Raw genomic sequence first — 24,022 nt, forward strand, 5'->3', positions numbered from 1 at the left:
GCTAATAAATTTGACAACTTAGGAAATGGGCAAATTTCTTGAAAAACGCAACTGACCAAAACTGAGGTAAGGAAACATTTTTCTAAAAAATAGAAAAGTCCTATGACTACTAAAAATATTGTATTTGTAATAAAAACAAACAAACAAACAAAAAACCTTCCAGAGAAAACCCCAGGACTATATGCTTTCACTGGTGAGTTTTTCATACATTTAAGAAACAAATATGAATCTTACACATATTTTCCAGAAACTAGAGGAGGGAAAGCTTTCCAACTGATTTTATGAGGCTTGCATAATCGTGATACTGAAACCATACAACCATATCATGCAAAAAGACAATCACAGACCAATATCAGTCATGAACATAGATCTGAAAATTCTCAATAAAATATTAGCAAAACTAATTCAACAATAACAAAACAATAATGCATCATACCTAAGTAGATTTTATTCCAGAAAGCCAAGTTGCTTCAACATTTGAAAATCAATCAGTATAATTCATCATATTATCAAAATAATAAAGAAAAGTCATATAACCATCTTAACAGATCCAGAAACAAATTTGACAAAAGATTGACAATACTAAATATTGGCAAGGAAGTGGAGCCACTGGAAACCTACATTGCTGATGGGCTTATAAAATGGTAAAATTCTTTTAGAAAACAATTGGGCATTTTCTTATAAAGTTAAACACAATTACCAAATTACCAGCAAGTAATATGAATCAATAAACTTACTGTGATATAGTCAAACAATAGAATTCTACTCAGTAATAAAGAACTATTGTTACATGCAACAATATAGATGAATCTCAAAAACATTATGCAGAATGAAAAAAGCCAAATATAAAACAGTGTATATTATATAGTTTTACCTATATGAACAGGCAAAAACAATCTATTGTAAGGAAAATCAGTTTAGTGGTTTTCTGAGATAGGGGCTGGAGGGATTGAAATTGGAAAACAAAGGAATTATAGGGCTTATGCAAATGTTCTACATCTTGATTTAGGTGATGGTAACAATGGTAATAGTATGTGTCAAAACTCACCACATTGCATACTTAAAATGTATTTTTATGTAAATTAAATCACAATAAGGAAAAAAAATAACCTGGTAACTTGGAGGGTTATTTAGCTGATTGTACTTCAAGTGCTCAACAAAGAGTCTCCAGTTTACACTGATACCTATATTTTTGAGAATCAGTAAGTCAGTGTGATTCATAAAAACTGAGAAAAGAATTAAAATTGTGGCCAATTAAGCTATTGAGCCTTTAAGAGGTTAAAATCACAGAAAATACAACAGTTAGAATAATGTATAGATTTACATATAAATATACCATTATCTATTGCTGGAACATTCTGGTATATACATTGTTGCAATTATCCAGGTATAGGAGAGATATCAAATGCAGAAATCATGGAAGGAATGCTCCTTTCTACATATAGTCCTTGTTGGTATACTTACAAACCTACCATAAGGAAATTTCTTAATTTATTACAGTAATTATTTCATTTTCTCTGTAATCATCCGTAATAATTGCAAATATCTTTCAAAATTGTTTGATGACTTCCTTGTCTCGATTTACTTGCTGACAATGTATGTATTAAATGAGTATCTTTTTATATATCCTTTCACAATTATTTCAGAACTAGCTGAAATAATTAGCTGAAATAATTTTGAACAAATCAATAGCTAATTTTCTGAAGTTTCCTAAACTATTTTTCACGAATCTACCATTTAATTTCCTTTTCCTAAAAGATCTTTAGTCAATTTTATTAACAGAAAAACTGACAAAGTCTTCGGTGTTTTAAAATTCTGTTTCTGACTGTGCTTCTCTGTAGTTCTCAGTTACAAACGTGGCTATTATTAGCAGCATTTTTATTTTTTAAGGAATATAATGCATTTTTATTAAAAATAATTCAAATTTAAATATATATGCTTCAAAAGGTAATTTATAAAAGTATGCATTTTTATGATAAATACTATTCCCTATTAGGCTAGCATTTTCCATTTGGGTGAAATATTTGCCAGGAAAAGAGAGCTAACTAATTTAAGAATGAAAATCCTCTTTTTGTTGTTAAATAAAGGCAATTCTTACGGCTTTAACATAATTTATGATTGTACTGACATTAGTAACACTTGTAGCAGGTATTGGCAGAAAAACTGACTTTACCAGCTACCAGTTTGTCAGCCCCCCATCCCCCAAATTTTATATATGCATAGATTTTTTTCAAGGTAGGTTTTGTGTTCTTTCCCCTGTGTATATTTTGCTAGACAGAATTTCTACAACCATAGTTGTAAAAAAAATGTTTAAACATAGAACATTTTTGTACGTTTGTAACTGGGATCCATCATTCACTGACATTCCACCAAGAGGCTATATTTAAACCTTTACACCACCTTGCCTTATCAAAGGAGCAGTTTGGCATTTGGTATTTGGAGACAGCTATAAAGCTGTACCATCTGTGCCACTCTGTTTCAAGAGGGACATCAATTTTTATCCTTGTTAGATCCTGCAGGAATACTCTGCTAAAACTCAGCACATGCATGACTTAGTTGTAATTCAGTCATCTAACTGTGGCCAAGGGTATATATGCCAGATGGAAGATATTGTGTTCATGTTTTTGGGTAAAAAAAAAACTGTTTTCAGTTATGCAGTCACCGAGACACAGTATTTCTAAATCATACTGGCTGATAAAATATCTGGATATGGTAGTGTCTCAAGATTCATACTGGCAGTTTGCCTTTAAAGATATGTTCCAGATTCTAGTTCCATTTGATGATAAAAGCAGTTTTGTTCATTTATGGATTTTATGTGGGAGAACAAAATGTATAGCTGCCTAATCTAACACATTTGCCATGTAGAGAAATTAGAAGTGTTCCATCTACAGAAAATATAGACTGACTTCCTTTGTTTTAAAAATAATTACTCAAAATATAACAACAAATCACTAGATGGATCAGAACATAAGAGAAATTCAGAAAACCGATGGGTAGGAATGATTTGAAAAACAGTGCATTTCAACAAAGTTAAGGAATATTCACCTTAAAAAAAGGGTGGAGTATACAAATAAGAAGAATTGCATTAGCTAACCTTTATTTCTCCTGAAGGTACAAACAAAAACAAAAACAAAAACAAAGCAGCTGAAGCAAAATGAGAAATTCAAATTTTACATTGGTAATGGGTACTTTCTTGGCTGTGAAAGTTGTTAACATAGGAATGGGTGACAGGGTAAAATAGATTTTCAATTCTCTAGATGGGCAAATGTGTGATGTTGCATGAATAGAGAACTGTCTCGTGATGGCCTATCCAAATTTAAAGTGCTTTATCTTCATGAAAATCTTTGAGATAAAATTATAAGTTACTAAAACTGTTTTTATTACCTGGCAACTTCTGATGCTGTGATGGTTCTTAGAAATGTTTGGATTTTCTAAGGCTGAAAGGAATTTAACTAGGAGCTTTGGACTTAAAACTATTTAGTATTATTTGATAGAAAACTTCCTTAATCTCCTAGAGTCTATTTGCCCATCAGAAAAATGGAGCAATATATATTACCAAATATACCAGAGGATTATTAAGAACATTAAATTTAAAAATCCAAACTACCTGTCATGATATCAGGTGTTATTATTAATATAAAAACATGCTTGTGAAATGGCATGGTGAATCGCTAGAAAGCGCGTTTCATTTGTTTACTTGTGCTTTTTTAGAGCTCAGTTTCCTTTCTGGTGTTATTTATTCTTAATCAGGGCATGTGCTTATGCTTATTTAGGGAAGATTATAATTGAATATATGATTTCTTTTCATTTGCAGGATTTCGCCCAGAAACCTAATACAATCTAGAATTCCACAGACATACAATAGACAAACACGCATATGATATCGATAACTATAGGATTCTTGCAGGGAAGACAGTGGTGTTCAAAGGAGAGGAACTGGGGTTAGCAAACCACTGACCTCATTCATCATTTTCCCACAAATGCCAAAATAAAGTGCCTGGTTCTTTCTATAAAAGTTGCTGCTTTATGTATAAATATGCCATGTGCATAGATATGATTTGCAGATACCAGTATGCCTTCTTGAATCAGTATTCTAGTGCTTCCCCCAAGTGCTTGACCATTATGACTTGCATATAAAGAAACATAAATGTTATACTTTTAAAGGGAGGAAAGTCTAATCCAATTTGAGTAACCTAACAGCTCCAAGTAAAATCATTCCCTTCAGCAGATGTATTTTTATGCTAAAAGTCAAATAAAGCGTTTCAGCACATAGAAAAAATGTGATATTCAAAGTTTAAGTGAATATCTCCTGAATCAAACAAAAATATCCATATCATTTTACATTTATTTATTTTCAATATGTTGGATGCAGGCATAGGATGTCACTTGAAAAAGAGGGGTTTTAATGCTTGTGGGTGGGGAGGCAAAAAATGACTTCTGAAGTTGAAATCCAGTTTCTCCTGTAGAAATAAAGAATAATAAAAGGTCCATCTTCCCTGTAAGCAGTTCTCTCCAAGATGTGGGGGTGGGAGGGGGAAGGATAGGGGGGTTGATTGCAAACTCAAAAGCTACTGCTCCTACCTCCACTCTACAGAAATCACATTCCCAGAAAATATCTTCATAGTCTACTTAAAACTTGATACACTGGCAGAATTTGGTGGCATGATCTTGTTCTGTTATTTTAGTTCAGCAAGGACATGAGGGGGTAATGGGCACGTAAATGGGTAAAGAGGCAAGAAAGTTTTGCTATGGAGACTAGAGTGGAAAAATTGTTGAGTTCTATACATTAATGACATTGTAAAAGATAAACCAACTATTGAAATATTTTTTAAAAATCATCATTATTCAATATACATGGACTGGAATCAACACTAGAAAATATATTAAGGCATATTTAGAAATCTTTAAATTAGACAAACAAGAAGAAACAAGGCACATTTTTGTTTCTTATGAACAAGTTATTGGAAAAAGTCAACACTGATTTAAAATGTCTGAGATCAATTAGGATTTCTATATGGTTTTCCTTTTCTTGCACTAAGTTTTAATGGTGGTTATAGTGGTTATCTTGTTTTTTTCTCCATTAAGTTTAAATTTATCAGTCAGCCCTCTGGATCTCAATGTTGGCTTCATGCTGGAATCACCTGGGGAGCATTTAAAGGATACTAATGCCCGGGCCTCATGCCCAAGGATTTCGATTTAATTGATCCAGAATGGAGCATGGGTATCGGTATTTTTTAATAGTTCCCAGGTGTTTCTAATATGCGGCCAGGTTTGAGAACCACTGATTTAGCCCTTAGTTGACAGGACTGTACAACGATGCATCTGGCCCTGTATTGCTGGAGTAGACACCACCCACAGAGCTCGGAGAACCGGGTTTTGTTCTCACCTCTAGACACAGTGCCTGGTCTGTATGGTCGCCCTTTGGGAAGGAGCTAAGTGTGTCCGTGGTTGTATGGATTATGTTAGGGAATTTTGAATTAGAGTCTGAAAGAGTCATTTAGCCTCTCCCTGGTGTATAAACCTGTATAATGTAAGTCAAGAGCTATTTGTGGCCAGGATTTACACCCTGTAAAGAAAGCCAGTTTGTAGCAAATGAGAAAACTGACATTTAGTCTTGGGTTGTGGTTGCTTCCACGGCCTACCTACACCACTGACCTTCCTGAAACTCAGTTGTTTCTTGAAATAGAACAGTTTCCTTTCAATAAAGTCTCTCTCCGTCTTTTTTTTTTTTTTTTTTTTTTGCTTAAAGATAAAAAAAGAGATCGAACAAAGCAAAATTTTCAGAATCTACAAGGCATGTCTTTATTACCTGAAATAAATAAATGAAAAGAAAAGTTAGTCAACTTTACTGATAGTTTTAAAAACACTCGGGTGTTTTGGACTTTTTAACAAAGCTTAAACAACTATCTTCATTTTTAATGTCTCACCTGACTGTTGCAGGGTCACAGTTAACCCAAACAGTAACATGCAATGTTCATGTAAGAGTTTTTCCAGGAAGACCTTTCCTAAGTTTGCACATGCATGTTTAGGTGTAGAGAGCAAGGAAAGTTCTAATATTTGTGGACTTCTTCATTTTTTCCCACATATACGTAACGCTTCTTTATGAACACATATTTTTAAAGGAAGTCTAAAAGCAGGAACATTTTCTAACCTACAGCTATGACTGTTGACGGTATATCATCAGAGTACACAGAAGCAGGTTCAAAAATTGTGATTTTGAAGGAAATGATGACAGGTCTGAGAACAGAATGTAATCATCCAAAGGTACCCTCAGGAATATTTTGTATATTCAGTTATTTAGAGTGAACTTAAGATACTTAAGATGCTTATGAACCCTAATGAATTATGAATTATTGAATTGACCAGGAGTGTTAAATATATACATATACTGCCTTGCATCTGAGTAGTCAGTAGCTACTGATGATCTTGAAAAATGGCTTTGACCAAAGACTTCTGCTTCCAAATATTATGGTCACAATTTTGCTGGATATATAGCCCTTGACATGCTTTTTTTTTTTTTAAACCAACAAATTGAATATCTTCTTTATACCACCACCATCATCTCCCCACCCCGTTTCTGTCTTCCCAGTGCTTTAGAACATCAAACTTCTTTCTAAATTCACTGTTCCTGTTTTTTTCCCCTCTTCGATTTCTTTGGGAAGCCTGATTACAGTAGAGGCTTGTTCTAAGGTTGGGCTATCTTCAAATGAGATCCTTTGGGCACTTCTCTAATGGACTGGTATTGGCTAAGAAGTCTATAATAGATGTGCCTGAAACCCTATCCCTTTCTAGAACAAAAAGCCTGATAATCAGGTTCTTTTTTTGGGAACCCAATTATGCATTGCCATCTATAACATTTCACACATTGCTTTATTAAATCTGCTTGTGAAAATAAAACTATATTTACAAGTTTGGGGCTAGAAAATTACCTTATATCAATTCAGATTCCTTAGATCTTACCTTAAAAATAGATTTAGTTTAGAGTATTTGAAGTGTAGCAACAAGAGTTTTGGAATCCAAGTATTCAGTTGGTCACCTGACCCTTGAGAATTATGCTAAACACAAATTTTTCATCAAGTATTTTTATTTCCTTTTTCTTATTCTAGACAGTAAAATTCATTGCAATATGTCTTTCCTAAAGCTTCATTTTACTTGAAGGAAGATGATATTATATAACTCTTAAAATATGGGCATCCATTCACTAAGATCGTATCTAGATACTGAATCATATAATGTACTGTGAAATAAAATTACAAAAGACTTTGGATATTTAAAATATTACATTTTAACCACATGACAGGAGAAGCTTCCCTTTTCTTGCAGTAGTAATAGATTTCTGGCCTGCAGACACATAACTGTGCAGAATTCTTTATCTGAAGCAGACTGCTGCATTTAACTATATACATATGCGGCACTTCATCTGCATTCCAGAGCAATTCTGAAGTTTCAAGGAAAAAAAGGCAAAGAGAAATTCCACAAAACAACAGAATATATACTGGCCTAAGAGTATGAGCATTGTCCTAAACAGCAGGGAATAGAAATCTCACCACTTTTTGGTAGACTTTTCATTAATACTAAAAAGAAAATCCTTGGTTTATGTATAATACCCATCTAAATTAAAACACTGTGAGTTATGTTTAACTTAGAGTCTATTTCCCAAAATGAATCAACATTCTTTGAAATACCAGTGTTCAAAAATAAAATAAAATAAAATAAGGTGTTAAGGAAAACACCTGGACAAGGTACTGAAAAAATATAGTAGGTTCAACCATCATGTGGAAATTGCAGTTATCCAACAATTCTTGACCTATAAAAACAGTAGCTTTATCCAGTTCAATTTCATATTACTTGATTATGCAGAAAGAGATAACTAAAAGCTGCTCATTTAATAATAAACTGAATTTATTATGTATCATTTGGGATATCTAAAAAAAAGCTTATAGGCAAGATAAAGATGCCAAGAGTGAACAAGAAAATCATTTATACTTTGCCCATTACGGGAGACCCAGTCTCAATGTACCATCCTCTTCAACAATACACACATTCAAAAGAGGTTCAACAATCCTTGGTGGACAAAAGGAATTTTGGTACTAGATGAGTGATGTCCCTACATAACTTTTAGGTACTTTCCAATCCTGTGACTTTACAGTTTGGGGTATAAGAACTATAATATCTTGATATATGCTACAGAGTAGCATATGACTATTTATTTAATACATAATGCTTGAGCTAGAGTAAATGGGACACTGATCTAAGCTTACATAATATATCATAGTCAGAAGCCAATTCATTTATCATATTTGCTAGACTATAATAAACATTTTTATCAGTCTCTGGGATACCACCTATTCAGTCCAGAGCTGTTAATGTCAGATCATCAGTATGGACATCATTAAGTATTGTAATTCAAGGTAAAGGATTAAGATGTTTACTGAATAAGGCCAAAGATGACAACAGATCATTTTCATTCCAGGATGTGCTGCTTAGATCATGCTATAAGTTCAATAAAGAAAATTATTCCTTGTTTCCTATAAGAATATATTTACTAATGTCATCACTTCAGTTTTTCGGTTGGCTACTTCAGCATTCAGGAATTCTATTTTTTTTTCTTTTCAGTAATTTTCTTTCAACAAGATACATGAGAAGACTTATGCCTCTATCCTATATGATTTTTATGTGTGCCCTATGACCTCTCTTAACAAATGGGACTATAAATTGTTAAAGATTATGCTAAATCACCATTATGTTCTGCCTCCCACGAATTTAAGGGAAGAAACCATCCAATGAGCACAGGCCCTTGGGAGGGGAGAGGGGTTGGGCTCCAGGACACAGGTGGAGGCTGGCCACAGATGGGATGAGGGGCACCTCTGACATTTTAACAGAAGAAAAGGAGGGAAGTAAGAGTGTAGACAAAGGACAGCTCATCTATCTTTCCCGCCATAATGCCTTCCCTGAACCTTTTTCTAGAGAGGTAAATCAAGTGTCGTCATACCACAGCACCTTGTGGAAGGAGTCTTTCCTAACTAGCCTCTACTAATGGAACAGGTCCTGTGTTTGGACAGCAAGACATTTGCCTTCACATCCCCAGCTACAGATGACTGCACCAGGGATGTGCATGTGACCCAAGGCTCGTGACCAGTTGATCCATGAGAGCAATTTATTATAAAAGAAACAAATTAATAAAGAGAGAGCCAGGCAGAAACTGAAATGTGGGCAAGAATCAGAAGAAGCAATGCATGGATGGAAATTGCAACAAAGCTGACGTTCCAGAAAGCAAAAGATATGAGCCATGGAAGGCAGGTGATTTAAAGTAACAGTTGTGGAAGAAGTACAGATAGAAAGGAATTTAGTCACCATGATGGGGAGGACCTCATGAACCCTAAAAACTCAGAGCACAAGGAAGTATGAGGCCCCAAATTACGTGAGACTGGCACAGATACTGAATTATGTCCAACCTCTGCGTGCCTAGTTTGTAAGGCTATTCCTGAGTTTCCATGAGTTCTTTTTCAATGATCTGGCCCAGCTGAAAGTCTTATTTCCCTCCTTTTTGTAATTTCTCACAAAACATACCACTTTTTAACTGTGTACTGGCATTTTGACAAGTCTTATCTCCAAGGCATCTTTGTCCACGGTAGGTACATAATAAATATTTATTGAAGAAACATCCATATTTAAAAACCAGTATTTTATAACCACAGTCATTTCATATAAGAATGTTTTTCAACCTTAAAGAAATTTATACTTGAATTGCATATAAAATATAAATTTGCATATATTTGGGACATAATTAACCCAGCTGTTTAGCTCTTACACACATAATTCAAGGATAGTTCAATCTATTTCATTTAAATGTATAGCTAAAGAAATTCAAAGACCAAATCTTGATGACCCCATTAATGTCACAAGGAATCAGTGAGTCAGTGGGTCTCTAGAATAACGGCATATTTTTTTTTAATTTTTTTTTTATTTTGAAATAAATTCAAAGTTATAGGAACAGTTGCAAAAACAATACTAACCCCATACACAGAATTCCATCATATTCTGACCCCCCTTCCCCAATAGCTCAATCCACCAACTTTAACATGCTGTCACATCGCTATTTCTTTCCCTCCCTCCCTCACTCCCTCCCTATCTATCATCCATCATCTATTGCTCTGTCTTCTGAACATATGAGAGTTAGCTGCAAACACCCTTGAACATATACTATAATTCACGTATACACTTCCCATGAACAAGAACATTCTTTTATGCAATCCCATTAAGTGCAGCTAAGAGGTACAAAAGATTCAACAATGATACAAAGCTTACATTCTGTATTTCCTTTTCCTTATGTCTCAACTGTGTCCCTTTGAGCCACCTGTCCTCTATCCTCCAATCCCATCCAAGTTCATCCTTGGCATTCAATTGTCATCTAGTTAGACTGTCTTTTTTTTTTTTTTCCAGTTGCGCAAACATATATACAGCCTAAATCTTCCCATTCCACCCCCTCCCTAGCCTTCCATTAGTGGGATTAATCACATTTAGAATGTTGTAATGCTCTTTCCCACCATCCATTACTAGAAATTTCCTTTCACCTCAAACAGCAACCCTACACTCATTTCTTAACTCCCCATTGCCCCTTCCCCCATTTCTCTTAACCCATACTCTACTTTTCATCTCTATGGTTATATTTTCTGATAATTTCTTTGTGTTTACTGTGGGGCTTAAAATTAACCTCTTAAATCCATATCAATCTTGTTTTTCTTTGATACCACCTTCACTTCAATAGGACACACAAACTATGTTCCTATATTCCTCCGTTCCCCCACCTTTATGTAGTTGTCTAAAATTACATATTTTACATTGAGTCCAAAACCACTGATTTGTCATTAGAGTTTGTGTATTTTATATCATGTAGGAAGTAAATAGTGGAGTTACAATTCAAAAATTATTGACTTCTATTTGTATTCCATTGCGGTTGGAGAATGTGCTTTGAGTATATTCAATTTTTTTTTTTTTTTTAATTCCTTGAGGCTTGTTTTATGCCCCATTTTATGCCCCAGCTTATCCTTCTGGAGAAAGATCTGTGATCACTAGAGAAAAATGAGTGTCCTGGTGATTTGGGATGTAAGGTACTATATATGTCTGTTAAAATTCTCTGTATCTCTTTCTCCTTTCTTTGTTTCTCTGTTGGTAGGGCTTCCTTTAGTATCCCCAGTAGGGCAGATCTTTTATTGGCAAACTCTCTCAGCATGTGTTTGTTTGTGAAAAATTTAAGCTCTCCCTCAAATGTGAAGGAGAGTTTTGCTGGATAAAGTATTCTTGATTGGAAATTTTTCTCTCTCAGAATTTTAAATATGTCTTCTCGCCTCCATGGTGGCCACTGAGTAGTCACAACTTAGTCTTATGTTGTTTCCTTTGTATGTGATGAATTGCTTTTCTCTTGCTGCTTTCAGAACTTGCTCCTTCTCTTCAGTATTTGAGAGTCTGATCAGAATATGTCTTGGAGTGGGTTCATTTGGATTTATTCTATTTGGAGTTCGCTGGACATTTATGCTTTGTGTATTTATATTGTGTAGAAGGTTTGGGAAGTTTTCCCCAACAATTTCTTTGAATACTCTTTCTAGACCTTTACCCTTCTGTTCCCCTTGTGGGACATCAATGAGTCTTAAGTTTGGACATTTTATTTTATCTATCGTATCCCTGAGATCCATTTCGATTTTTTTTTATTTTTTTCCCCATTCTTTCTTTTATTCTTTTTTTTTTTTTTTATGTTGTCATTTTAATTTTAATAAAATAGATAATTTCATAGTACATAGAGAACAAACCCATCCACTCACCATTGATAAAATTTTAGAAACATTTTCTACAAAAAGTTTAGTATTTGATTGGAATGAATCCATTATAGTTTCTAAAGGTACAGCTTTCCCATCCCTATCCCTATTATTATTGAGAAATTTTAAAAATACAGAAAAGTACAAAAAATAAGACAAGATATCCATATACCACAATCCAGAATTAACCAGTATCTTGTTATATGTACTTGCAGTCTTTTTAAAGAGAAATGGTTATTTATATATAAAGCTGCAATCCCCTTTTACCAATCCCCCCCCCTCCCACATTTATTCCCTCCCCCCCCTCCACTCTTCACAGGCAACCACTATCAAGAGTTTGGTCTGTATCCTTCCAATCCATTTCAGAAATATTTACATACAATATGCATCCATTAGCAATATATACTACTGAATTTCATGAGGGAAGTCTTTATTCAAATTTACAAAAATTTCATTGTACTATATGTATCACTGTGCAATTTGAGTTCTCCCTCTCAACATGATTTTTCAACATGACCTTTCTCTGTCAGTGCATTTCTCCTATGTTGCAATTTATAGATAGCAGTATTCCATCACAAGAATTTTCCATTTCATTCCTGATGGGTATTTGTTTCCAATTTTTGGCTATTACAAATCATGCCACAGTAAATATCCTCCTGATACATAGTTCCTGAGTATATACTCAGAGAATTGCTAAGCATTTTGGATTTGTTTGAAGTAACACTCTCCTAATCTCAAGATTGTTTAAGTATATAGCTTTTTCATATTCTTGTTTTTAACCCCTTTGCATTTTACTTTTGTATATGGTTTATTGCTTCCCTGGACAACAAAATAACTTCAAACTATTTTTAAAATAGTCCCATAACTTCATCATTTTCTGATGCCATTTCTATAATATTCCAAATTCTAATAAGTGTGTGAGTCTGTTTCTGGGCTCACTTCTTTTCTGCCGCATCAATACCACAAGAATTTTATATTATTTGTAGATGATATCTAGTACTGTCTCTTGCTTTCCAACACAACACAATGTTTTATATATAACATTGGTTAGGATCTCCAGATCTATGCTGATAGCAATGATGTTTCTTCTTCACCAATTTTAGTGGAAATGCTTCTAAAGTTTCAGCATTACCATTGCTGTTTGCTATAGGTTTTTTGTTGGTCACAAAATGTCCTCTTCAGTACGTTGTAACCTCTGGTGTCCCATAAGTTTTTAGCTTTTATTTTCCTCATTCAGGATGCTTTGATTCAGAATGGTTATTTCTGATGTGCTGTGAGATATAAATTCACAACAAAAAATTTCACACCTTAAAGGTATTCTTAGGGTTTTTAATGTGTATGAATTTTCTGGTGTCTAATGTGGTGTGACTTCTGGCTGAAAGCTTTCCCACATTCACTACACTGATAAGGCTTCTTGCCTGTGTGTATTCTCAAATGTAGAGCAAGAGTTGAAAACTGAGAGAAGGCTTTCCCACATTCATTACAGCCATAAGGTTTCTCACCTGTATGGCTTCTCACATGCACCGTAAGGGATGAGCTTTGAGAGAAGGCTTTTCCACATACATTGCATTCATAAGGTTTATCACCTGAATGAATTCTCACATGTACAATAAGCGATGTTCGCTGAGAGAAGGCTTTTCCACATTCATTACATTCATAGGGTTTCTCTCCAGTGTGAATGTTTTGATGTTTTATGAGGTACTTCTTCTGGCCAAAAGCTGTGCCACATTCACTGCATTTAAAGGGTTTCTCTCCAATATGAATTTTCTCATGCTCAGTAAGGTTTGATTTGCCACTGAAGGTTTTCCCACATTCCTTACATACAAAGGGCTTCTCGCCTGTGTGAGTTCTCTGGTGTCTGATGAGGTTTGACTTTTGAATGAAAGCTTTTCCACAATCCTTACACTCAAATGGCTTCTCACCAGTGTGAATCTTCTGATGGGTAAGGAGGTTCTCCTTCTGGCTGAAGGATTTTCCACATTCATTACATTCAAAAAGCTTCTCTCCAGTATGAGTGTTCTGATGTTTAATGACATACTGCTTTTGGCTAAAGGCTTTTCCACATTCATTACATTCAAAAGGTTTCTCTCTAGTATGAAAATGTTCATGCTCAGTGAGGTTTGATTTGTGGCTGAAAACCTTCCCGCATACCTTACAGACAAAGGGGTTTCCCCCACTATAAATTCTCTTTTGACTGAGGTTTGACATCTGAATGGAAGCTTACCCACATTCACAAGGTTTCTCTCCAGTATGAATTTTTTGATGAATGAGGATTTACTTTTGGCTTAAGATTTTTCCACATTTCTTATATTTATAAGATTTTTACCATTTTACCTTTCAAATGTAGAGTAAGAAATGAGATTCAAGAGAAAACTTTATCATATTCAGTATACTCAAAGGTTTCTCTCTTGTATAAATTTTCTAATGCTCAGTGAAGTTTCATTACATTCACTGATTCCTCTCCAGTATGAATCTTCTTCTGATCAATGAGATTTGTTATCTAGATAAAGGCATTTCAATATTCCTTAGAAGCACAGGGTTTCTCTCCAGCATGGCTTCTACATTTAATGAAGTATGACATGTGAATGAAAGAAGTTTTCCCAAATTCAGTAAATTCATAGGGTTTCTCTTCAGTATGAATACTCTGTTATCAGTGGGGTTCAAATTTTTTTACCGTAGGACATTTTCACAGATTTACACTTTATGGGGGGTTATTACCACAATGGGTAAGCTGTGGCTGCAGAATATAACTAATTAAAAAGATAATTCTTTCCTACACAACATCATTCATTTCAAACTCTTACTGGGTGAGTTCAAAGAGGGGTTGACTTAAAAAAAAAAAAAGTTCTGAGGTCAGAGGAAGTATTTTTCCAAATTTCTTATATTCATTGCCTTTTCCTCAGTCTGTTCTTTACTGGAGATGGATGCAACTTGCTTCCCAAATCTTCTTGCTTCTCTATCTGCTCACTATCTTCTTTAGGCTTCTTCTGGACAGAGTTTATTTCCACTTCCTTCTCCACCATCCAGGCTTGTCTTCCTGCTTCAATGGAGGATCACATGGACTTTGGTCATTTATAACCTGCTAACAGGGAAATGACACAGCACTAGAATGTTAATGCTGGGGACAAACTACCATCCTAGAACTCAGGCTGAGCCTGATCTGAAGGACGAGGAAGGTGCAGTTTCCAAGGATGCACAAGGATGCCCCACTGGGCAATTCCACGTGTAGGAATCTAGAGATACTCCTGCATAACTCCTACTTTCGCGCCACGTGGACCCAGGGGAAGGCTCTTTTATTCTTTCACTTTCTGTTCTGTGGACTTCTAGGACACTGAGATGTTGTTCAGCTTCCTCTAGTCTTGTATTGTGAATATCCAGAGTCTTTTTTTAATTTGGCCAACAGTTTCTTTTATTTCCATAAGGTCTTCTATTTTTTTATTTACTCTTGCAATGTCTTCTTTATGCTCTTCTAGGGTCTTCTTTATGTCGCTTATTTCCTGGGCCATGGTCTTCTTGATGTCCTTTAAATCCTTTGCCATGTTTTCATTCCTTGATTGTAGTTCTTTGATTAATTGTGCAAGGTACTATGTCTCTTCTGATATCTTGATTTGTGTGTTTGGAGTTGGATTCTCCATATCGTCTGGTTTTATCATATGCATTAAGATTTTCTGTTGTTTTTGGCCTCTTGGCATTTGCTTTGCCAAGCAAAAAAAAACACCAATCTAATTTTTCAGAAACAGAGTTTGGTGGTGTACACTTTCTCTAACTAACCAGCAGATGGCATCTGTGAGTCACCTATACCCCTCAAGTCAGTTCTCCACCTTGTGCCCGTGGTGTGTGGGGAAATGATTCTTGTGGGGTTCAGTTGGAGAACTCAGTTTGGGTTTGTTGCTGGAGCCGTCCGCCCTGAATGTGGGGTGTGTGTATGTGTAGCCAGGGAGGAAGGACAGCTTTAATATTCAAATCCCCCAGGTTCCTGGAAATTCAAGGCTGCCGCAAGAGTCTAAGCCTTCATTTCATTTCAGCCCCAGACTCTCTCTCTCGCTGTCCCACAAACCACCAGACTTGGCGTAGTGTCCCTGGGTTCTCTGAGCAGGTCCCCCCACCCAGCCACGATCTTCCAGGAGCTCTGCTGAGGGAATCCTGTGCTACATCACAAGTGCACGCCATCCCTCAAGGGAAGCCCTGGGCCGCCAGGCCGTGCCGGGGCGTTTTCAGCCTGATGCAAAGATGGCCGAATGGGGCGTCTCAACACCCCCCCTCCTCGCGGAGTTCCTCCTTCCCAGCTCTGGGACAACTGGTGGGGCTCTGGGCTGTGGGCATGGCCTTGGGCAGGAGTTTATCCAGCCCTCTGAAGAGCCAGCTGCTAGCCATGGGGTTTCTTTTTGCTTCTGGCTCTCCCCTCTGTTCCCCCAGCCCCGAGGGTATCTGCAGTGGGCTATCTTCCAGGCCAGACACCAAGAGGCCAGGCCAGCCCCTTCTTGCTGTGTTTTACTGCAGCCACTCCTGGGTTCCCCCCCCCCCTTTTTTTTTTTAAAAGAGCCAGTCGGTCTCGAAACGCCAAACCCTGCCTTCCCCAGACTGCTGCGTGGCTGCAGGTCTTCCAGCCAGCTTACTCACTCGTTTCAGAATGCAGACTCCTGTTTTCACCACATATACGGCTGCTGTGGAACTAGCAGATCTTGTCCAGCTGGCGCATCACTGTAACCAGTATTCTGGGTCACTTTCTGGTTTTTATCTAGTGTTTTTCACGGAGGTGTTTTTTTACCCTGTCTCATCCAGTTGCCATCTTAGTTTGTCCTGCATACTTTTTAATGGGAGTACCACATACAGTTATGTTGACATGGCATTAGTCCTATGTTTTAGCATAATTGTCATTACAATGTCAAGGAGGGCTTCACTGTTACTTTACTGTTAAATTTAAATTTTTTGGTTTCGTTTCTGTTCTTTTTTTTCATGTCATGAACCTAGGCAACCAAGAAGCTTGATTAATTTCATACTCGATCACAGAAATCACAATACCGATGCAAGGGATGTAGTTAAGCTTATGGTGCTTCTATCTAAAAACACATTCCTCACAAGTTCAATGGCTACTAAATGCTTTAATTTAACAACTTAACAAGCAAATGTTACTATTATACTTCATTATGCAACAGAATGAAAATAATTTTAAAGACTTGAAAGACTAGTAGATTAAAACGAGAATTTTAGTTTGAAAACCCAATAGCTAAAATGAGGGGGGAATAAAACAAAAACAAAACATATGGTCAATAGAACATGCTGGAATTGCTTTCCAATCTGCATTCTTTTGTTTTTTTTTTCTTAAATTTTTTCCATCCCAAACTGTTGATACGATCATTATAGAACAGATTTCTGGTGATGGGTGGCATTAAATATGAATTTGCCGAGATAAACTAAAGTACATTGTTGGCTAGTTTACAAACAATCCACAATTTTCACTTTTCCTATGTGGAAAATGTTTTCATTTACATTTACTCCTTAAACCACAACATATAAATTTAAAACATAGTTTGGGACTACTCTTACAATATATTTTTTTACTAGATTCATGCAAGTTAATTCAGGTCATTAATCAGTGGGAATATCTTTAGTAAATTCACAAGCTATTTTATTTGGGCATGCTATTTGATATGGCAACAGGTATATCTCTATGGCCTACAATTTGACCCTTTTTATACCTGTATAGTCTACAATTTGACCCTTTTTATACCCGAAGTTATCTTTCAAAAATCAATTTTTGTGCTTGTAAATTTACAGGCTCTTTTAAAACTAAAAATCATGCAAAAAGGTCTAAAGAGACTACCATTCCAACTGAAACAATTTCCCACGTATTCTTGAGCTCCTTCCTTTCTGTAACTGTGTGCATGGGGGTTTGGGGGTGGGGGGTGGGCACCAGCTTAGTCTTTAGCAGTGTTTTGTTTTTTCTTTAAATGATGAACAGATGTGTGCTCATTGTGGCGATAAAGAAATGCCAACGAGAGATTCTCCAAAGAATAGAAAGATATATCTCTGGCTACTATCTTGTCCAATGGTAATTCAAACTAAATCATACCATTATTTACTTCCCAGTAACTAATTACAAATCCAGAAGTGTTCTGAGCTGAAGTACAAGATGTTTTGACATTGTAAACATACACACATGAATGGCGTATTATTTTTCTCAGAAAGTAATGGGTAATAGATAAAACAGGAGGACGTTCTGAAACATAGCAGAACAAGATGGAATTTGAATCAAATCTACGAGGAAGTGTCGCTGGTTTAGCAGGCTATGCATAGGCATGTTAATAGAGAAATGATTACCTTTTGGTTTATTAAAAAAGACAAAATATTCCCTGTGGTTGACTCCGCCTTGCCAAAAGCATGGAGATTTTCTGTCAGTTTAGACACAGTGGTTATTTGTTCTCTTTTTTGCTGGAAGTCATTTTGGTTCACAACCAACTATATAACCTTTGGTTCAGGATCCACCTACTACATTTCCAATAATATTTCTTTTATCATTGTTTATTCTCTCATGTCTATTTAAAGCATTGGTCCTTCAAAAATACCAAGAGGGGGAAAAAAAAACCACAGGAGAAACTCACTGAATTTTATGCATGAGATCACGAAAAATAAGGTCAGAACGTTTTCACAAGAAAACAATATAAGCCGCTTCTTTGTTCCTTGCCCATGCAATAACACAGGCCAGGTTCCTCAGCTCCACTCCCCACTGCCCCCTTCTCCAACTGCCCTTTCTAGTCCTTCTCTTAAGGCTTTGGAATGAAACTGGAGAAACTTGACCAATATACTTGTGGGGATGGAGACTTAGTGCATGAAGATAATATAGATAAAATTCAAAGGCTGAGAAAATATTTCTTTGAAGTCTATTAAATTATAAATATTGTTTTTATACTAAATGCTCAACCAGTTTAACTGCTAATAGAAAAAAATAAGTATATTAAACAATGAATATTAAATTTGAGGAACTCATTGTGCAAGAACTTATATGGGCCAAAAAATATAATAATGATTTTTAAAAAATGTTAAATAGTTCCAACCTACCTAACTTCCAGGTTCATTCTCTGTCATTTTCCACATTTGTAATGAACAAACATTTTATCTTTAAGTGAGTTCAGCAGATCAAATGAAAACAGGTGTGAGCGACCTTTACTTAGCAAGTAAATATTTTCCTTAGAATTCTCTAATGTCTCATCTTTCTTGCTTTTCTCATAATATACCAAAGCTGCCAACTTGGCAGGTGAAATCACTGCCCTCCCCCCTACGTGGGATCAAACACCCAGGGGAGTGAATCTCCCTGGCAACATGGAATATGACTCCCTGGAAAGAATCTAGACCTGGCATTGTGGGATGCAGAACATCTTCTTGACCAAAAGGGGGATGTGAAAGGGAATGAAATAAGCTTCAGTAGCAGAGAGATTCCAAAAGGAGCTGAGAGGTCACTCTGGTGTTCACTCTAACACACAATATAGACAACCCTTTTTAGGTTCTAATGAATTGGGGTAGCTGGCGGTAGATACCTGAAACTATCAAATAACAACCCAGAACCCATGAATCTTGAAGACGATTGTATTAAAACGAAGCTTATGGGGGGTGACTGTGGACTTCTCAGCATAATGCTTAAAGATGCATAAAACAAACTGTATTGCAAAGGAAACAATTACACTGAATTTAAGTTATCAAAATATTTTAAAATTGTGATAGATTATATATGTGCTTTTTAATTAATGCATTAAACAATAAGAAATGGCAGCAGATCTAATTGCTGATAATCATTGGGAAGTAGTGATGAATGTGAATGCCATTTTGAGATATCTGCTCCAAATATAATGTGCTATCAATAATGTGTGAATTCTACTGGTGACAAAATTGCAGTTGTTGCTAATACTACTGTTGTTTGCTGCCTACAATCATGATTAAAGGAAATGCTAAATTTTGAAAAATAAAGATGAAAACTTTTGAAATTTTAGGTTATAGAACTTGTGAGTTCTTTCTACAAGCCCCCAGGGCAAAAGAGCTCCCAGGATATAAGGTTACCTTTTGGAAGAGGTCCTTTATTTTGGCTTTAGCATCTATAATGTGAGAAATGATTTTAAATGTGGTGTCATCCTTGACTTCCCTCTTCTCACCCACTTAAAAACCAAGCCCTCAGCTCTGACCATTCTCAGTGCCTCCATGACACCACAGGGGTCCAAGCCACCCATTTGCTCTTACCTAGATTATTTCAACAGCCTCCTGACTGGTGAAGCCAAACTCGATTAGGCTGGCCCGTCATCCAGTATGACTGGTGTCTTTAGAAGAACAGGACATTTGGGCAGTTAGGGAAGAGACAGACATAGAGACAACCTTGTGACAGAGGCAGAGATTTTTATGCCTGAAGCCAAGGAATATCATCAATTGCAGGCCACTGCCAGAACCCTACAGATATCAGGAGAAGCATGGCCCTTGGACACCCTGATTTGGACTCCCAGCCTCCAGAACTGTGGGACAGTAAACTGTTGTTTAAGCCAACTGATCCTCAGTCCTTTGTCACAGCAGCCCTGCCAAACTAAGACAATCGTCTCCCCATAGCGTGTTCTCAAAATAAGTCACATAACACCATGGATTGCTCGAAATTCCCTCTAATTTCCACAGCACTTAGAGAAAAATCCAAGGCCTTTACTTATCCACAAGACCCTATCTGATTTCCCCAGGGTTCTCATTTTCTATTACTCTTCACCCACCCAGCCCAGGCACACTGGTTTTCTTACAGCTCAAGTAACACCGCAGGCATCCTCCTGCTTCAGGCCTTTGGAATTACCTTCCTCTCAGCCTAGAATGCTATGTTCAATGTCTACTCCAGTGAAGCCGTCCCTGAACAACTCCCCTTTTTACAATTTTAATTAAGGTGAAATTCACAGAATATAAAATTACTTATTTTAACGTGAACAATTCAGTCACATTTAGCACATTCACAGTGTTGTGCAACCATTACCCCCATCTAGTTCTAAAATATTTTCATCACCCCAGAAGGAAAATCCATACCCATTAAGCAGTTTGAGCACTCAATTTAAAATATCACCCTTAGCCCTTTCATTCTCTACCCCACCCTTGCTTTATTTTTCTCCATACACCTAGTATCATCTGACAAACTATACTTTTTTATTTATTGTTTCTTTGTTTCCAAGCCAGAGTGTAGCACCCATGAGGGGAGTCAGTTTATGTTGTTCTTTTGTTTTTTTGTTTATTACTGCTGTAATCATTAGCACCTAGAATTCCATTCCATAAAGGTAGCTAAATAAATGTTTGTTGAGTGAATGAATGAATTTTAAGGTAACTATATATACTATTTTCTATTTTCTTATGCCAATATTTTTGTAATCAGTAATGATTATCTGAGGGAAACAAACTTACATCAGTATTGACTAGTTAATTAACATACATTATTATATATGCAAAATGAGCTTTATTCCCTTTTCTATAAATATTAAAAGGCCATTCTCCTAGTACAATTATTGTTGGCTATAATGCTATTGTCATATTTAATCAACTTTAACTCTAACTTTGCCTCTCTTTTTATAACCGTAAAGCCTAAGATGCTGGCTAGACTGAGATACAGGTGGAAATGAAAAGCTCTTGCTAGAGTACTCAAGTAAAATAACAGGTGTACCTTGGAAAGAGGGCACAAGTGCTACTGAAAGAATGCTATTACTTTGTATGTGACTTTGTCCAAAGACAGCTGGTGCTATTTTTTTTCTTTGTAATGAGATTCAAAGATTTCAATAGCTTTTATATTTGGAATGTATTTTCAAAATAAAGAAAGGCTAAATTAGGTTAAAAAAAAAAAGTTTGGCTCAAAAGTCACAACGACAAATCGTTGCTTTTGTTAAAATGTAGGTTTCTGAATATATATAAATTTATCATTCATTTATCTAGAATATCTATCTAACCCTATTATCTATATGTTTGAAACATTGCTAAATCAACCTCCTTTAACTATTGTCAGTAATTAAGAGCATAAAATATTTCAATAGAGTATACTAGTCCTGTAGGAGTTACAAATCACTAAATGTCATATCAGTAAATGTTATGCACATCTCATTGATCTACTTGACAACTTCAGTGCAATTTTGCAGTACTGTGATAAGAATATTCTTGTAAAATAAAACTGAGCTTCATTTTAACTACAAGCTAAAATGTGGAATGGTATTTCTAGAGTGTAGATGAAGGTTACATGTTGACAGGAGAGTTGGATTTGTTTTGAAAGCTCAGCAGTCTGTGAACTCGGGAAGTTCTGTTTTTAAGGTGAGTACAAAATACAAAATGACTTGAGCAATATGAACACCAACACCGTTGGAACTCTCCCATTTGTCATCTCTTATATGACAGGTACATAAGGAGGTCAGGTGGCTTGCACATTATCCTTACTTCAAAAAAAAAAAAAATACCTCAATCATAATCAGCATATTCTTGTAATGCATTTCAGTTTGAGAATTTCACTTTCAGGTGGCAAAAAAAATATGTTGATTTTTAGCAGTCTACCTTAAAACAGTGCAAAGATTCATTCAGAAATATACTGCCAGCAAGGGTCTTATTATTTAATTATAACTGCACATAAGGTGCCAATGCTTAATCTCAGTATTTCCCCAGGAAACACATTTGCTATAGAACTTCACCTGGAGCTTTTGCATTTGGGACACTATCTGAAAATAATCGGTACTATATTTCATATGTGTAACCTGAGGTGATAAATCTTCCCTGAAAGACGTATGAAGGGAAAAGAAAGTAAGGGAAGTTTCAAAGGGCCTACATCACAGTGTTTATGTGAATTAGTCTGGCAAAGCAATGCAGCAGGAGACCACTAGTTATTCAACTCTGCTTTACTAATCAGTTTCCCTGCAGTCAGCAATTACTTAAAAAGATTTAAGGGAATGAGGGGCACAAATAGTCTGCCAAGGAGCACAAGCAATTATGAGATGTGCCACACATAACAAGTTGGAGACCAAAAAGTCCAAATGGCTTATTACAATCCCCAAAAATGAATAAAATATGTATATAGTGTATTCTATAGATACCCTCCCTCTCATATTGCAAAGAGTTAGTATCAAGCAGATGGTTTTTGTTTTGGAGAATGCTAACAATGCTTTCTACATTATTGGTATTTAAAAAATTCTCCTTTCATGTCCCCTTTCCCCTAAATAGGTAAATCAGTTATAACTTCAAGAATTTCTATGCATTATCAGGAGAAAAAATAGCCCAGCATTTTGTACTCCTTAAGCCCTCTTAAAGTTATAACCTAATTTTTTTCTGTCCTTAATGGTGAAGATGTGCAAGCAGTACAGTGGAGAAAAGTGCACAATATTAATATAAGAGCCACAGAACTTTTTGTAGTAGTCAGCTTTGCTGCCATAACAAACAACCCTAAAATATCAAGGAATTAAAACAATAAAAATGTATTCCTCACTAATGACCTTATTTCTCACTGATTTTTCAGGATGACAGCTGAGAGTTCACAGTTTCAGCTCTCCTCCACTCTCTTCTCCTATCTGGAACAAGGGTGACCAAACCACACTTATTTGTGATATGTCATTCTTGTAGAAACATGCAATGGTTCTTAAAGCTGCTTCTGGGATGTTGCATATATCCTGTCCTCTCATTGATTTTCTTTCAAAATCTACAACCAGCTTGAAAGAGAGTTCCAAACAAGGAATTTCAATCAGAAATTTCAATTATTTTTGCTTTCTATTTATCATTTATTGCATCCAAAAAAATGCTTTGAACATTGGCAGAATAAAGGCCCCACTGACCTGAAAGTCCCATGTGAATATGGATATATGACTTCCAGCACTGAAATTAAAAACTCTTATCATTATTTTGTTGTCATAACTTATAAATAACTTTCATCATCTTTTGAATACAACTCTTATTACACTGTTCTAGCTTTCTACTTATACCCTCATCATAGCCTAACTGCCCCAAAACATTACCTATTTAGCCCATTGTGAGAATGTGTCAGTGTATACTCTTTTTTCCTCTCTCAGGGAAACTGGAATTATGCAAGGTGCAACCAAAAGTTTTGAAGCCTTGTTGAGGCAAACCCAGGCATTACTGAGTAACTGGGATTAGTCAATGTGGAAGAATGGAAGGTAGAGTGAGAAAGAGCAAGTAACTCTTTCCTCAGTCATAAACACTACAAAACACAGGTTTTGTCAGTC

General features: G+C 35.9%; 2 protein-coding genes across 3 annotated transcripts in view; both read right to left on the reverse strand.

Annotated features, from left to right (window-relative positions):
* The window catches only part of GPC6 (glypican 6), a 1,192,747-nt gene that overhangs the window by 756,948 nt on the left and 411,777 nt on the right, over nucleotides 1-24,022 (reverse strand). The window lies entirely within an intron of this gene.
* Nucleotides 12,155-15,017, reverse strand: LOC119506697 (zinc finger protein OZF). The gene has a single exon (XM_037799720.1). The coding sequence runs from the start codon at nucleotides 14,019-14,021 to the stop codon at nucleotides 13,143-13,145; it is 879 nt and encodes a 292-aa protein (XP_037655648.1). The 5' UTR covers nucleotides 14,022-15,017; the 3' UTR covers nucleotides 12,155-13,142.

This window comes from Choloepus didactylus, chromosome 12, assembly GCF_015220235.1.
Source record: "Choloepus didactylus isolate mChoDid1 chromosome 12, mChoDid1.pri, whole genome shotgun sequence".
NCBI classification, from domain to species: domain Eukaryota; kingdom Metazoa; phylum Chordata; class Mammalia; order Pilosa; family Megalonychidae; genus Choloepus; species Choloepus didactylus.

Bases quoted from the DNA above. Each gene is read 5' to 3' on its own strand.
- LOC119506697 (XM_037799720.1), bottom strand. From the start codon at position 14,021: ATGTCAAACCTCAGTCAAAAGAGAATTTATAGTGGGGGAAACCCCTTT.